The 16,635-nt window shown below is 36.7% G+C and overlaps 1 protein-coding gene across 2 annotated transcripts in view; it reads right to left on the bottom strand.

Moving 5' to 3' along the window:
* CLGN (calmegin) overlaps positions 1-16,635 on the bottom strand; it is a 48,601-nt gene that overhangs the window by 30,380 nt on the left and 1,586 nt on the right. For both annotated transcript variants that reach the window (XM_077860945.1, XM_077860946.1), the window contains exon 2: positions 336-488. In XM_077860945.1, the coding sequence (XP_077717071.1) occupies positions 336-488 (153 nt within the window). The remainder of the gene's footprint in view (positions 1-335; positions 489-16,635) is intronic.

The following is a 16,635-nucleotide window of genomic DNA, read 5'->3' as shown; positions in this document are numbered from 1 at the left end:
CTTCAGTCCTCTTCAGCCAAGGACAAATTCCTATTATTACAGTAAAAACCTTCCCCATATTTACTTAGCAATAAAACTGTGCTAGGTGCAATGCATACATTTCTGTAATACATGGGCACTCTAAAACACAGCAGGAAAAAAATAAAAAATAAAAAAATAAAATAAATAAAACACAGCAAGAACTAGCCAAAAAAAAAAAACAAAACAAAACAAAACAGTGTTTTTCTATTTGTTTAGAAAATGAATACTATTAGAACTGAAATGAATCTTAAGAGGTCACTGTCCTCGGTATCCTGAAAAGAAAGAACTTACAACTCATTTCTCAGTAACCATACCTCTGAGGGGAGTTCACCTTCATTAACATCAATCTCTTCTGAATTTTCATCAAAATCTTCCATCTCAACATCATCATCCATAAATTCTGCATTAACTGAGATGAACAGAAGTCCCAGACATAGCCAAAAGCTTTGGAAATGCATACTGATTACCTGTGAAGTTAAAAATTTATCAGTGAAAATAAAAGTTGTGAAAAATATGTATGTACACTTAACAAAGAAATACTTTCTCTTTAATACCTCCTCTATTCCAGGATGGCCTTTAAAATGACTCATTAACAAAATTATTTAAATTATACCTTGAACAAATAAAAATACAAACTTCAAATCCCACAGGACACAGATTCTAGAGCTACCTACCTGCCTCTAAAAACAAAGAGCCAAGGGGCACCTGGGTGGCTCAGTCAGTTAGGTGGTTGACTCTTGGTTTGGGCTCAGGTCATGAGATCCAGCCCCAATACCACTCTGCCCAGCAAGGAGTCTGCTTGTCCCTCTCCCTCTCCCTCTGCCCCTGTGCATGGTCTCTTTCATAAATAAATAAATAAATAAATAAATAAATAAATAAATAAAATCCTTAAAAAAAACAAGAGCCACATAACACCTAAAGATATCAACAGTGATTATCAAACTCAAATAATATGTGGACCCTTTAAAAAAAAGAAATGAGCATCATGATTCTCAAATGTTTATTTTTTATTACAATCTTGCTTAAATATATATAAACAAACATAGAGTTTCATAATTATTAAACCAAAGTATATTACATATAAGCACAAAAAAACTAAAGAAAAATAATTTTATCACAATTTAATGTGACAGTCTTTTCCTGAATCAAATCCCAGCTTAAAAAAAAAAACAAACAAAACAAAAAAAAACAAATAAATATGAGACTTATCAGGTTGACTGTATTAAATAATGTTCTTTTACATTTAACATAATACTTTGAAGACTCAATAATCAAACTATTTCCCCATTTAAATACTGCAAAATGTCTTTTCCCCATTATAGTATTACTTGAGTAGAAACCAAATATAATTTGGCTGCCCCTTGGCAGAAATATATGATTTGTATAATTATGTTTTGCTCTATTTCCACTAACATGTTAAAATTCAAGTTAAGAATCTGCTTCTTGGTCTCTTTTTTTTTTCTCTTTGTTTCTTAAAATTCCACATATGAGTGAGATCTCATGGTATTTGTGTTTCTCTGATTTATTTTGCTCAGCATAATACTCCCTAGTTCTGTGTTGTTGCAAATGGCAAGATTTTTGTTCCTTTGTTATGGCTGAGAAATACTCCATTGTCTACGTACACCACAACTCCACAACTATATCCATTCATCCATCAATGGACACTTGGGCTGTTTCCTTGGTTTGACTATTATAAATAATGCTGCAACAAACATAGGGGTACATATACCCCTTGAATCAGTGGTTTTGTATTTTGGGGGTAAATACCCAGTAGTGCAATTCCTAGATTATAGGGTAGTTCTATTTTAATTTTTTGAGGAACTCCCATACTGTTTTCTACAACGGCTGCATCAATTTGCATTCCCACCAACAGTGCAAGAAGGTTATTTTTTCTCCACATCCTTATCAACATTTGTGTTTGTATTTTGATTTTAGCCATTCTGACAGGTGTGAGGTGATATCTCATTGCAATTTTGATTTGCATTTCCCTGATGATGAGTGATAGTATCTTTTCGTATTTGTTGGCCATCTGTATGTCTTCTTTGGAGAAATGTCTGTTCAAATCTTTTCCCCATTTTTAATGGACTATTTGGTTTTTGGGTGTTGAGTTGTATCAGTTCTTCATATATTTTGGATACTAACCCTTTATCAGTTTGCCATTTGCAAATATCTTCTCTCATTCCATAGGTTTTCACTTAGTTTTGTTGATTGTTTCCTTCACTATGGAGAAATGTTTTATTTTTATGTCATCCCAATATCTTATTTTTGCTTTTATTTCCCTTGCCTCGGACACATACTTAGAAAAGCGTTGCTGTGGCCAGTGTCAGATTACTGTCTGTGCTCTCTTCAAGAATTTTTATGGCTTCAGGTTGCACATTTAGGTCTTTAATCCATTTTGAGTTTATTTATGCATGTGGTGAAAGAAAGGTGGTCCAATTTCATTCTTTTGCATGTAGCAGTCTAGTTTCTCCAACACCATTTGTTGAAAACACTTTTTCATTGTATATTCATTCCTCCTTCATCGAGGATTAATTGACCATAGAATTGTGGGTTTATTTCTGAGTTTTCTATTCTGTTTCATTATCTATGTGTCTATTCCTATGCCAGTACCATACTGTTTTAATTACTACTACTTTGTAATATAACTTGAAGTCTGGAATTGTGATGCCTCCAGTTTTGTTTTTCTCTTTTAAGATTGCTTTGGCTATTCAAGGTCCTTTGTGATTCCATACAAATTTTAGGACTGTTTGTTCTAGTTCTGTGAAAACTGTTGTTGGTATTTCAGTAAGGATTGCATAAATGTGTAGATTGCTTTGGGTGAAATAGACATTTTAACAACATTTTTTCTTCCAATCCATGAGCATGGAAATGTCTTTCTGTTCCCTAGTGTTGTCTTGAATTTCTTTCATCAGTGTTTTACAGTTTTCAAAGTACAGGCCTTTCACCTCTTTGGTTACATTTATTCATAGATATTCTATTGTTTTGGGTACAATTGTAAATGGCATGGTTTCCTTAGTTTCACTTTCTGCTGCTTCATTATTAGCATATATGAATGCAGCAGATTTCTATACATTGATTTTGTGTCCTGCAACTTTACTGAATTCATTTATCAATTCTAGTAGTTTTTTGGTGGAGTCTTTATAGAGTTTTCTATATATAATATCATGTCATCTGCAAATAGTTAATTTTACTTCTTCCTTACCAATTTGGATGACTTTTATTTCTTTATGTCATCTAATTGCTGTGGCTAGAACGTCCAGTAGTATGTTGGAATAAAAGTGGTGAGAGTGGATATCCTGGTCTTGTTCCTGACCTTAGGGGGAAGCTCTCAGTTTTTCATCATTGAGTATTGTGTCAGCAGGGGGTTTTCATATAAGGCTTTGATTGTTTTGAGATATATTCCCTCTAGACCATTTTTTTTTTTACCATGAATGGATGTTGTGCTTCTTCAGATGTTTTTTCCACATATACTGAAACGATCATATTGTTTCAATACTTTCTCTTATTGATGTGATGTATCATGTTGATTGTTTTATGATTATTAAAGCTTGCAATCTGGGAATAAACCCCATTCAATTGCAGTATATGATTTTTTAAATATATTGTTGGATTCAGTTTGCTAATATTTTGCTGAGGATTTTTACATCTATATTCATGAGATATTGGCCTGTAGTTTTCTTTTTTGGTGATGTTTTTATCTGGTTTTGGCATCAGGATACTGGCCTCATAGAATGAATTTGGAAGTTTTCCTTACTGTTGTATTTTTTGGAGTAATTTGAAAAGAATACGTATTAACTCTTTTTTCAATGTTCAGCAGAATTTATCTGTGAAGCCATCTGGGCCTATAACTTGGGTTTGTTGAGAGTTTCTTTTACTGATTCCATTTCATTGCTGGTGATTGGTCTGTTCATATTTTTTATTTCTTCCTGCTTTAGTTTTGGTAGGTTACACATATCTAGGAATTTATCCATTTCTTCTAAGTTGTCCAATTTGTTGGACAAAAAACCGTATAGGTTTTCATAATACTCTTAATTGTTTATATTTCTGTGATGTCAGTTGTTATCTTTCCTCTTTCGTTGGTAATTTTGTTTATTTGGGTCCTCTCTCTCTCTCTCTCTCTCTCTTTTTTAAACAAATCTTGCTAGAGGTTTATCAATTTTGTTGTCTTTTCAAAGAACCAGTTCCTGTTTCCATTGATCTGCGATTAGAACCCTCCCTAATGAGATCAAAAGTTTATGTGAATATGTGGGCCAGTTAGCCTTGATTTCTTCTACGGAACACTGACTATATAACACTAAAATTTACTTTGAAAAACGCATGTTTTCGGATGCCTGAGTGGCTCAGCGGTTGAACGTCTGCCTTCAGCTCAGGGTGTGATCCTGGTCCAGGGATCGAGTCCCATATCCGGCTCCCTGCAAGGAGCATGCTTCTCCTTCTGCCTGTGTCTCTGCTTCTCTCTGTGTCTCTCATAAATAAATAAATAAAATCTTAAAAAAAAAAAGAAAAACTCATGGTTTTTTAAAAAAACACCAATTACCCATAATAAGAATATTCTATATTAAAAAGTATATTAATACAACCCTCTTTATGGACAACATAAAAAATGATGTATGCTGTTATGTGCTAGAAGAGTTTGAGTTTCCTGAATCATAAGTAAGAGGTGTAACTGACATAGGAAATAATTTTTTAAAAAATTTTATTTATTCATGAGAGGCACACAGAGAGAAGCAGAGACACAGGCAGAGGGAGAAGCAGGCTCCATGCAGGGAGCCCGACGTGGGACTCGATCCCCCGATCCCGGGATCATGACCTGAGCCAAAGGCAGATGTTCAACCACTGAGCCTACCAGGTGCTCCGAGGTAGAAAGTAAATTTAAGGAGATCTTTTTGACTCAATAACCATAGTTAGGTTTATTTAAATATTTTTACTTATTGGCACAGGAATAAGTGCATATGCAAATTGTTTATGAATTGTTAATGATTCTAAAAGCTTTGGTTCTCAAGTTTTAAAAGAGTCCCACTATTTCCATAATGTAATAAAAGTGTTTTGCTTGACTCGCTATCAGTAACATTTAAGTAAAACAGAAGTGCATAATAGCAGCAATAATGACCATTAATATCACCGTGATCCATATCTTCCCCTTCAAAATGAACACACACTTTACCTTCTTAATAATTAATTTGTTGGAAAAATATATTCTAAGTGCTTTGTTCTGGTGTATTGAGCTGCTGGGAAAGTTAAAGGGAAATGAAGCACACAGTGCTGTCTCTGGAATCCTATTCTTCAGCCAGAGCAACCCCATTCTATTTTCTGTATTACAATTCTTCCTAACTTTCCTTCAGGAATAAATAGTTGACAAAGCTTCAGGAAAAAAAAAGTCTAGAAAACCTTTCATCTTAAAAGTCTGTCTTGTCTCTAAAGTTCTATGACTATGATCATGCATTTGCATAAAAGAATGAGCTAAATTGATCTCTGTGGCCCAGGACACGAATAGGATAGGCATTATTACTTCCAACCTAGACACTAAAACAGATTTAAAACTTGGTCAAAGTCACATGGGTTGGAAGACAGAATCTAGAATGTACATCAACATACCATGCTACCTCTTATTTTAATCTTATCCCACTGCATTATTAAATGATTTTGATAAAGCAATGGAAAGAAATTACAAATATGGTAACAGCATATACTTTTGAACCTCTAAATTTACTTCAATTTAATCTAAATTTTCAAATTTAGATTATTGTAATCTAATTACAATAATTAAATAATTGTAATCTAATTACAATTAATAATTGTAATCTAATTATAATCTAAAATAATCTAAATTTCTCAAATTTAGATTGTTAGTATTAAGCTATTAAGATATTTACCCAGAAATGACCATATTACCTTACAGAAGTGAAATAGTTAAAAATAAATTCCTATTGGTCACAAACCATCCTGCAGGCAATATGGTTCTACAGATAATAGTCTCCATTTAAAAATGATGTACTTCAAGGTAACTGAGGCTATTTATTCCTTTTAAAAAAGAAAAGCAGACCTAATAGTTTCTGCTTAATTCTTTCTTTTTTTTTTTTTTTTAGTTTCTGCTTAATTCTTGAGTGCTCTATTTACTGTTCAGTGATGCACCAGCTGACAACTAAGAATTAAGCCACAAAGGTCACAGTCTCACTTGAACATCATCACGCTATGGTACCAATACGTCATCAAGCTCCAAACAAGCTTGTGAGGTTTGTGACATATCGTTTCTTAAAGGAAGGGGCAAAATATGTCCAGGCCTGCACTGGAGCTTTGAGAGGGCTGACAGTGAGATAATACTACAAAACACAAGTAAATAAATTATGCAGTTAAAGACATTTTTTAATTATGGTAAAATACACAAAAGTTACCACTTAAACCAATTTTAACCATTCAATTCAGTAGTGCTAAGTACATTTACACTGTTGTACAACCAACCTCCAGAATTCTTTCCATCTTGTAAAACTAAAACTCTGTATCATTAAACCACAGCTTTCTCATTCTCCCTCCCTCAAGCCCCTGGAAACCATCATTCCTTTATTAGTTCTAACATGTTTTTTGGTAGAGTCTTTAGGGTTTTTTTTTTTTTTTTTTTACATAGAAGATCATGTTATCTATGAATAAATTTCTTCCTTTTAAATTTTATTTCTTTTTTTTTTTTTTTTTTTTTTTTGCCTAATTGCTCCTGCTAGGACTTCCAATACTATGTTGAATAGAAGTGATAAAAACAAGCATACTTACTTTGTTCTAGTTCTTAGAGGAAAAGTTTTTGGTCTTTCACCATTGAGTATGGTATTAGTTGTCGGCTTTTCACGTACAGCCTTTATTATGTTGAGGTAGTTTCTTTCTGTTCATAGTTTGTCAAATGTCTTTTTTTTTTTTATGATAGGCACACAGTGAGAGAGAGAGAGGCAGAAACACAGGCAGAGGGAGAAGCAGGCTCCATGCACTGGGAGCCCGACGTGGGATTCGATCCCGGGTCTCCAGGATCGCGCCCTGGGCCAAAGGCAGGCGCCAAACCGCTGCGCCACCCAGGGATCCCTGTCAAATGTCTTTTATCATAACTCCCACTTGTTCATGGCATACAATCTTTTTTAAAAGATTTATTTATTTTATTTTTTATTTTTATTTTTATTTTTTAAGATTTATTTATTTTTTTAAAGATTTATTTATTTTAGAAAGAGAGTGAGAGAACATGCAAGTAGAGGGGAAGGCAGAGGAGAGGTAGAGAGAGAAGCTCAAGCAGACTCCCCACTGAGCATGGAGCCCAACGCAGGGCTCAATCTCACAACCCTGAGATCATGACCTGAGCCGAAATTAAGAGTTAGATGCTTAACCGACTGAAGCACCTACATGCTCTGGTGTATAATCTTTTTAATGTGCTGCAGAATTCTATTTGCTAGTATTTTGTTAAGGATTTTTGCACCAGGGATCCCTGGGTGGCACAGCAATTTGGCGCCTGCCTTTGACCCAGGGCGCGATCCTGGAGACCCAAGATCGGATCCCACATGGGCTCCCGGTGCATGGAGCCTGCTTCTCCCTCTGCCTGTGTCTCTGCCTCTCTCTCTCTCTCTGTGACTATCATAAATAAAAAAAAAAAAAAAAAGGATTTTTGCACCAATATTCATCAGGGATATTGGTCCATAGTTTTCTTGTAGTTTCTTTGTCTGGCTTTGATATCAGGATAACACTACCCTTACAGAATAAGTTTGGAAGTTTTCCTTCCTCTTTAATTATTCAAAAGAATTAGAGGAGGATTGGTATTAATTTTTCTTTCAATGTTTGATAGACTTTACTAGTCAAGCTATATGCTCCTGGGCTTTTACTTGGCAGGTTTTTGATTACTGAGTCAATCTCCTTACTATATATAGGTCTGTTCAGATTTTCTGTTTCATCATGATTTAGTCTTAATAAATTGTATCTTCTAGGAATTCATCTATTTCATCTAGATTATCCAGTTGTTGGCATATAATTGTTCAGAGTATTCTCTTACACTCTTTTATACATCTATAGAATTAGGTGAAATGTCCAGTCTTTCACTTCTGATTTTAGTTGAGTCTTCTTTCTTTTCTTATTCAACGTAGCTAAAGGTTAATTTTGTTGATTTTTTCAAAAAACTCTATGTTTCAATGATTTTATCTATTGTTTATCTACTCTCTATTCCGTTTATCTCTCATCTAATCATTATTATTTTCTTCCTTCTGCTAGCTTTAGTTTTTCTAGTTCCTTAAGGTGTAAAATTAAGTTGTAAATTTGAGATTTTTTTTATTGTAAACATCAACAGCCAAACGTTTCCCTATTAAGAAAATTTTCATTGTATCCCATAAGTTTTGGGATGTTGGATTTCTGTTTTCATTTACCTCAAGATATTTTCCAATTTCCTTTTTTTTTTTTTTTTTTTTTTGCCTTTTGGTTACTTAAGAGTGTTTAATTTCCACATGTTTATGGATTTTCCTGTTTTCCTTCTGCTACTGATGTCTCATTTCATTACTTTATTATTGGAAAAAATACTATGTAAAATTTCAGTTTATTAAGATTTGGGTTTGCGGGATGCCTGGGTGGCTCAGCAGTTAAGTGTTTGCCTTCAGCCCAGAGCATGATCCTGGGGTCCCGGATCGAGTCCCACATTGGGCTCCCTGCATAGAGCCTGCTTCTCTCTTTGCCTATGTCTCTGCCTCTCTCTCTGTGCCTCTCCAGAATAAAAAAATAAAAATAAAATCTTAAAAAAAAAAAGATTTGGTTTTGGGCCTAACATGGTTTATCCTACAAAATATTCCATATGCACTAAAAAAAATAATGTATTTGAATCAATATTCATCAGGGATATTGGTCTGTACTTTTCCTGCAGTGTTTGCCAGGCTTTGAGATATGGGTAATACTGCCCTCATAGAATGAGTTTGAAAGTATTCCTTCCTCTTCAGTTTTTTTGGAAGAGTTGGGAGGAAGACTGATATTAATATTTATTTCAATTGACTGGTATTAATTTTTCCTTGTTGATAAATGGATTGTTCTATGTAGGTCTATTAGGTCCAATTGGTATATAGTGTTGTTCAAGTCTTCTGTGTCCTTATTGATTTTAATGGTTGTCCTAAGTTACCCAAGTTTAGTGCAGCAAGCAATTGTTTATATAGTATAAGGTACAGCATTTAATGCTAATGCTACCCCTTTCCCTGTTTACAAACATAGAAAAGCTAGCAGGTCCAGGATTCTAAGCTTCCCCTGCATTCCTTACTCCATACAGATAGCTGAAATCACCAAACATCATTTGCACCTTCCTGAGGAAGAAGGGAGGCACTAGAGAAGCACATCCATTTTTCTGTGTCTTTGAGCTCGTGTATGTTCTCTGTACTCCTTCTGGTCTGATGCAATAACAGATTAAAGCATAAGTGACTCTGGCTAAGTATGAGATACTACTCTTGCTAATATTTGAAACCAAGACCAAGCAGCCTGTTGAACCTCCAAGAGTTTTCACCAGCATCACCTAAAAGCCCTATTCAATCTCCACTGTGAGCCCACAGTCACAAATTATAAAGTGCAGCTCATTTACTGGTATTGAAGTAATGCTCACTTCTACATCAAAGGTAGCTGGAGCACTAGAAGAAAAGACAATCACAGAAAACCTAATAGTTGTTGTCAAGTGTGAGAGAGAGATTACTGGCTGTGATCACCAAGCTTTCTTCTCTTTTTCCAGCAAACGTGACTGGACTATATTTTCCTTGGAGTTAGGTGAGACCCAGAAAAGCCAATGACGTAGGTGTAGTCTGAAGGCCTGAGAGCCAGGGAAGCCAATGGTTTAGGTTCCAGTCTGAAAGCCAGCAGACACAAAACCCAAACACAGCCAATGCTTCAGCTCTGAGTCCCAAGATGGAAAAAGACAGAAATCCCAGCTCCTCCAGCCAGGCAGGAGGAATCCCTCTTCCTTGCTGGAGGGTCAGCCTTTGTGTTCAATTCAGGCTTTCAGCTGTTGGATGAAGGCTACCCACACTAGGGAGGGCAGTCTGCTTTACTCAGCCTATCAGTCAAATGCTAATCTCATCCCAAAACACCCTCACGTACACACCCAGAAAAATGTCTAAGTATCTGGGCACCTTGTGGTTCAGTCAGGTTGATACACACAATTAACTACCAGAACCACCCACTCTTCCAGAATGGCAGCAACCAGAAATTATCTTAGGTCTCCGGGATATTTTTATTTTCTATTTGAGCATTATCTTAACTAATACATACTTTTGACTAATACTGGGTTTTTTTTTTTAATCAGAAAAACCTAGAAACAATGAAAACACCTCAAGCAATATAGCGAAAAGTAGAAAAAGAACCATACCAGCAGAAATAATAGAAAATACAATAGAATAATAGAAATGCAAGAGATAGAAATAATAGAAAATACAACTTTCTGGCAGTTCAGACAGTGCAGTACTATAAAACATTCCAAGAAGCCTGGATCTGATCCTAATAAGTGACAAACTACTAAAGTTCTGAGATAACTGGAAGAAACAGAGCTGAAATCCTGGATATAAAAATATCATTTGAGTTATATACTAAGGTCATTTTCAAAATAATGTTTATGTGAACATTATAATGATATACTTTCTTATGTATTTAGGATTTACACTACCTTGGCACACTTCCAAAAATATAGCTTGAGGCATCATGTAAGACACAAAACAGACAAAAATATAAGCCTGCTGAGGACTGGAACTCCTTCTCATTTCTATATTCACACTATCCAAGAGTGCCAGCACATGATGAATAGGAACAGATACACGTTTACAGAATGAATGAATGAATGAATGAATGAATGCCTGAGAGGGAAAAAAGGTCAGGTAGGGGAGGGAAATAGATGTTACTAAGCAACCGACTAGAATGACTTTGTTGTCGAGGCAGTACTGCAGCAATAAATTTAGCAAAAGGGTTTCCATGAAATTAGAGGAAAGCCAGAAATAAAATGAGGGAGTTTTCATTGTCTACAAAAGTCTACAAGATCCGCAAAGAGAAAAATCCTTTTTTAGAATTAACTGCTAGAAAAATTTATGGGCTAAATCCTTATGTAATAGATGTCTGTAACTATTGTCAAGAGAGAAAAATAGTTGTTATATAAATATTTCTAACACTGGCCCTTTAAAGTTTGTTAGAACACTGGTAAAACTAACACAATTAAAGCATTTCTATAGAGGAAAGAGATACTGATCCAAAAGTTTGCATTTTATTATCTAATTTAATATGGGAAAATTAATCATATTTTTATTTTTTAATTAATTAATCATATTTTTAAATTCTACTCTATATCTAAGAAGAGGCATCTCTTACTATGAGTTATTTCAGAATCTTGCTACAGACAGACTTCATTCTAACAACCCAATTTATAATTTACTAGAAAAGATAATAAACAGAAAAATCATATTAAAAGATTTTGTGTTACCATATCACAAAAATAAAATGGGACAAATTCTCACCAAAATTAGAGAGCATTCTTGGAATTCTCCATGTGCTACATGGATCTCTGAAGGATCACAGATGAGGTGGAGAGGCAGGAAACTGGCCTCTCAGAAGGCGGCCTTCTTCCAAAGATGCTACAAGACTCCATGTGAAATGCAGCTATTTTCCACAAAAGAAACCAGCATCCTTCAGAATGAGCTGCACCAGAGTTTTATTAATGTTGCGATGGCTGATGTGTCCAGAAATTCAGGGGAGGTCAGCCAGTATATAATAACATTCATCATTCACAAATTCATTTAACAAATATTTCTGATTGCCAGTTATGTGTCCGGAATTATGTCAGACACTGAATTTACAGTCATTAGCAAAACACACATAGTCCTCGATCTCAAAGAGCTTATGGTCTAGGATGGAAAGCAGACATTGAACAAATAACCCAGGTATTACATGTAAACCACAGTAAGTGATATAAAAGGAAGTAAGTTCTAAGAATTGGTAGTTGAGGAACTGAATTTACATGGTAGGGGGAGAGGTCAGAGGAATCCTCCTTAAGAAAGTTAAAGTGTGGGGATCCCTGGGTGGCGCCGCGGTTTGGCGCCTGCCTTTGGCCCAGGGCGCGATCCTGGAGACCCGGGATCGAATCCCACATCGGGCTGCCGGTGCATGGAGCCTGCTTCTCCCTCTGCCTGTGTCTCTGCCTCTCTCTCTCTCTCTCTCTCTCTCTCTCTGTGACTATCATAAATTAAAAAAAAAAAAAAAAGAAAGAAAGTTAAAGTGTGATGCAGGGGAGCCTGGGTGGCCCAGGTGGGTAAGCACCGGGCTCCCTGATTTCGGCTCAGGTCATAATCTCAGGATTGTGAGATCAAGCGGGGGGGCAGGGGGGCCTCCATGTCCAGTGGGGAGTCTGCTTAAGAATCTCCCTCTCCGTATTACGCTGAGTGAAATAAGTCAATCTGAGAAGGACAAACACTATATGGTCTCATTCATTTGAGGAATATAAAAAATAGTGAAAGGGAATAAAGGGGAAAGGAGAGAAAATGAGTGGGAAATATCAGAGAGGGAGACAGCACATGAGAGACTCCTGACTCTGGGAAACCAACTAGGACTCTGGGAAACCCAACTAGGGGTGGTGGAAGGGGAGGTGGGCAGGCAGTGGGGGTGACTGGGTGACGGGCACTGAGGGGGGCACTTGATGGGATGAGCACTGGGTGTTATGCTATATGTTGGCAAATTGAACTCCAATAAGAAATATACAATAAATAAATAAATAAAAGAAACTTAAAAAAAGAATCTCCCTCTCCCTTTTCCCCTCCCCCTGCTCGCATGCACTCTCTAAATAAATAAATAAATAAATAAATAAATAAATAAATAAATAAATAAATAAAATCATCTTAAAATATTTTAATTTTATTAAAGATAAAGGAGTGATTTCCCTAAGCCAAGGACAAAGGAAGCAGCATATGAGGAAGGAACTGAAGGGGGAAGAGTGGTAGGAGAGAGCACGTGCTGTTGTGAGAACACAGTATTTTTCAAACGCGTTAATTCCAATCTCTGCAGCCCTCTTTGGTGGAGGTATTATGCTTCACTCGCTTATGCTAAGAAAGTGTTTTCTTACTCAAGAACACAGAATACTACTAAGTAGAAGGGACAAGACTCAAAGTTGGGTCTAGTTTCACATGATACATTCCCTTTATTGGGCTCTAGGGTTAGACTGCTTACTAATTTAATCCTTGCCAAAAAGGATTAAAGTTCTAGATCTATAAAATATAATATTAAATATTTTATATTCCATCCTTCAGACATACAGTCCATTTTCTGTAGCTTTTATATTTGAAAAGCCATATTTTTATATGTATCCAAACTATGATTGATGCACTTATATTTAGTTTAAATGGCTTTTAAAATTGGGGTGCCTGTGTGGCTCAGTGGTTGAGTCTCTGTGTTTGGCCCACATCGGGCTCCTTGCATGGAGCCTGCTTCTCCCTCTGCCTGTGTCTCTGCCTCTCTCTCTGTGTCTCTCATGAATAAATGAAATCTTTTTTAAAAATGGCTTTTAAAATCTTTCTAGCAAAGACTTTAAAGCAGTTCAAGGCTATATAAAAATATAAAAGCCAACAACTTCATGCTAATTCCTTACATTACTATGATCCTTTAAAATTTTATAGATTGCGGGCAGCCCATGTGGCTCAGCAGTCTAGCACTGCCTTCAGCCCAGGGCCTGATCCTGGAGATCCAGGATCGAGTCCCACGTTGGGATCCCTGCATGGAGCCTGCTTCTCCTCTGTGTCTCTGCCTCTCTCTCTCTCTCTCTCTCTGTGTCTCTCATAAATAAATAAATAAATAAATAAATAAATAAATAAATAAATAAATAAAATAATAATAAAATAAAATTTTATAAATTGCTTACATAAATTTCAGGATATTTAAGATAAATGGCTTACTATTGGAACAAAAATTATCACATACTAGACAATATAAATGTTTCTAGCTATCTCCTCTCCTTAACAAAAGCTAGAATGTTTTCATTAACTGTTAATACTTCTAATTTCCTACAGTAGGTAGAATAATGACCCCCCCCCAAAGATGTTCACACCCTAATCCTTGGGTGTTGTGAATGTTAGCTCACATAGCATAAAGGGCTTTCAGGATGGAATTTAGGTTGGTAATTAGCTGACTCTAAAATAGGGGGAGTCTCCTGGATTATCCAGATGGGCCCAGTTACATGGGCCCTTAAAAGTAGAAGAGGAAGTCGGGGAGAGACGGGTAGAAGAGATCTGAAGAGTGAGAAGGACTCCACCCGCCAGAGGGACTTTGAAGATGGAGGAAGGGAGCCATGGGCCAAGGAAGGTGAGTGGCTCCAGAGGCTGAAAACAACCCTCAGCTGACAACAGTCAGCAAGGAAACAGGAACCTCAGTTCTACAACTACAAGAAAGTGAAATCTGCCACCAACTGAATGAGCCAGACTTTCCCCCAGAGCTTCTAGGAAGGAATGATAGGTAGCTCGCTGACCAATACCTTGATGCTAGCTCAGTGAAACCTGGCTCAGACTTCTACCTACAGGAAAATTCTGTGGGAAAATTCATATTGCTTTAAGATGCTACGTTTGTGGTAACTAGTTATGGCAGCAATGGCAATGAATACTTTTATCTTTCCCAAGTTCCTTGATTACAGCTTCTTTGAAACTGTTGCTACACACCAAGTCTTTGTTGGTAAGCGCAATAACATTTTTCAACTCTATTGCCTACTGCCCCTCCGGACAGCCTGCTTCCTGGAACCATCTCCTCCTCTGGTTTTCTTGTCATTCCTGATTCTTGATTCTTTTCCTTTTCTCTGCCTTGTTCACAGGCACTTTCTCTCCAATATTCTCTAAATGTTGCTATTCCTTCGGGTTCTGGCCCCAGGCCCTTTTCTTACACTACATATACTCTTGGCTTCTACCTATAAAAGCTAGCCAGGGACTCCCAGATCTTATCCGCAGCTCAAAAGTCACTCCTTTCACTGATTTCACTCAAATCACTATATATCTTCAAGGTTGTCCCAAAATTCTGCTAATCTGAACACAGTCTTTCTGCCCAACCCTGCTTCTCTATCTTCTGAATGCTCTTACTCCATTAACTACCTCCAGTCACCCAAATCAGTTCAGTTACTTTGCCATTATCTTAAGATGATTGTTTCTCACTGATCCCCTGTGTCACTGGTAGCCAAACGCATTTGAGTATCTCTTAAATGTCTTGTTCTATCCCCAAGCCACAGCCTTACTTAGGAACCTATCCTTTCTGGAGTGGATTAGCAAACTCTCGCTTTGCCTCTTGACTTTCAGTCTTGCCAATCTCTAAATCTATCTTCCACCTTCTCCCTAGCATGTTTTCTTATTTTTTTTTTTAAGATTTTATTCATTTATTTGAAAGTAAGAGAGAGAGAGAGAGAGCATGAGCAGGTGGGAGGGCAGAGGATGAGGGAGAAGCAGGCTCTGTTGGGCTCCATCGTGGGATGGAGGACCGTGAGATCACAACCTGAGCTAAAGGCAATACTTCTCTGTAGTTCTCAGGATAAATTCCGTCCTTGTAAGATTCATTCCTTTCACCCTCTGCCACACTCACCTACGTTAATACATGAATACTTTTCTGTACACTATGTCTTCTAACTGTGATGCCTTTCTACTGTTCAGTCTCAGAGGCTGACTGAGGAGGACTCATCCAACACTGGCATGCTTCAAAAGATGTCTTTGAAAAGCATAATTTTTAGAGTTTTCGTTGTCCTGCAGCTTCAGGAGGAACTCAACTACAGAATGATACAACAGAAAGTACACTGACCTTGGCACCATCACACCAAGCTCCTAGCTCTAATATTAAAAAGGCAGGAGGTTAAAACTGCCTCGGGCTTGTTTTGTTCTTCATTTGCCAAGTGAAAGGGTTAAAATAGGGGATTTAAAGCTCCATGAAAATGGACAATTCTAGTTTTCGAATTAAGAGCACTAAAACTTACTAGGCACTGGAAAGCAGTAAGGCTAACTTAGAACGCTGCTCAATTTCTGGAGATCCATCAACATACTTAGGTCACTCATACACAGTAATTAACTTTACCAACTAGATAATCTAGATGATCTTGTTCTAAGGCTTTGGGGATTGGTCTAAATAAATGGAAGATCAAACCAACTAGATGTGAGGGCGAAACTGTACAGTGAAAATAGGCCACTTTGCAGTTACCAAAGGAAGGCTACCTGCAGTGACTTAAATGGCCTAGAGTAAGGTAAAAAATTTTAAAGCAAGCAAAATCTTAAGGCCAGATCAGGGTTTTGATGGCTTTCATGCATCAAAAAGTTTCAAAACAATTCTTTTTCTAATCTGAGACATTTTCCTAGGGCCACTTTTCTCTCTCCCCCTTCTGAACTTTGTTGCCACTCGCTTTTAAAATCTTAAGCAAGTTAAATAAATAAATAAATAAATAAATAAATAAATAAATAAATAAATAAATAAATAAATAAATAAAAATCTCAAGCAAATGCCTCCCGGTTGCTTGGGCGAGGCTATAAATAAAATCGGCTAAAGTGTCCGATTGATGGTAAACAGGCTTTAGGCGATAATGAGCTGAGTAATTAGGGCGCGGCTGGACTCCACCCAGCGCTCCCGCTCCCTCCTCCCTGGGGGCTCTCC

Source organism: Canis aureus, chromosome 20 (assembly GCF_053574225.1).
Source record: "Canis aureus isolate CA01 chromosome 20, VMU_Caureus_v.1.0, whole genome shotgun sequence".
NCBI lineage: Eukaryota > Metazoa > Chordata > Mammalia > Carnivora > Canidae > Canis > Canis aureus.
The sequence above is the reverse complement of the archived record's forward strand: the minus strand, read 5'-3'. Positions and strand labels throughout refer to the sequence as shown.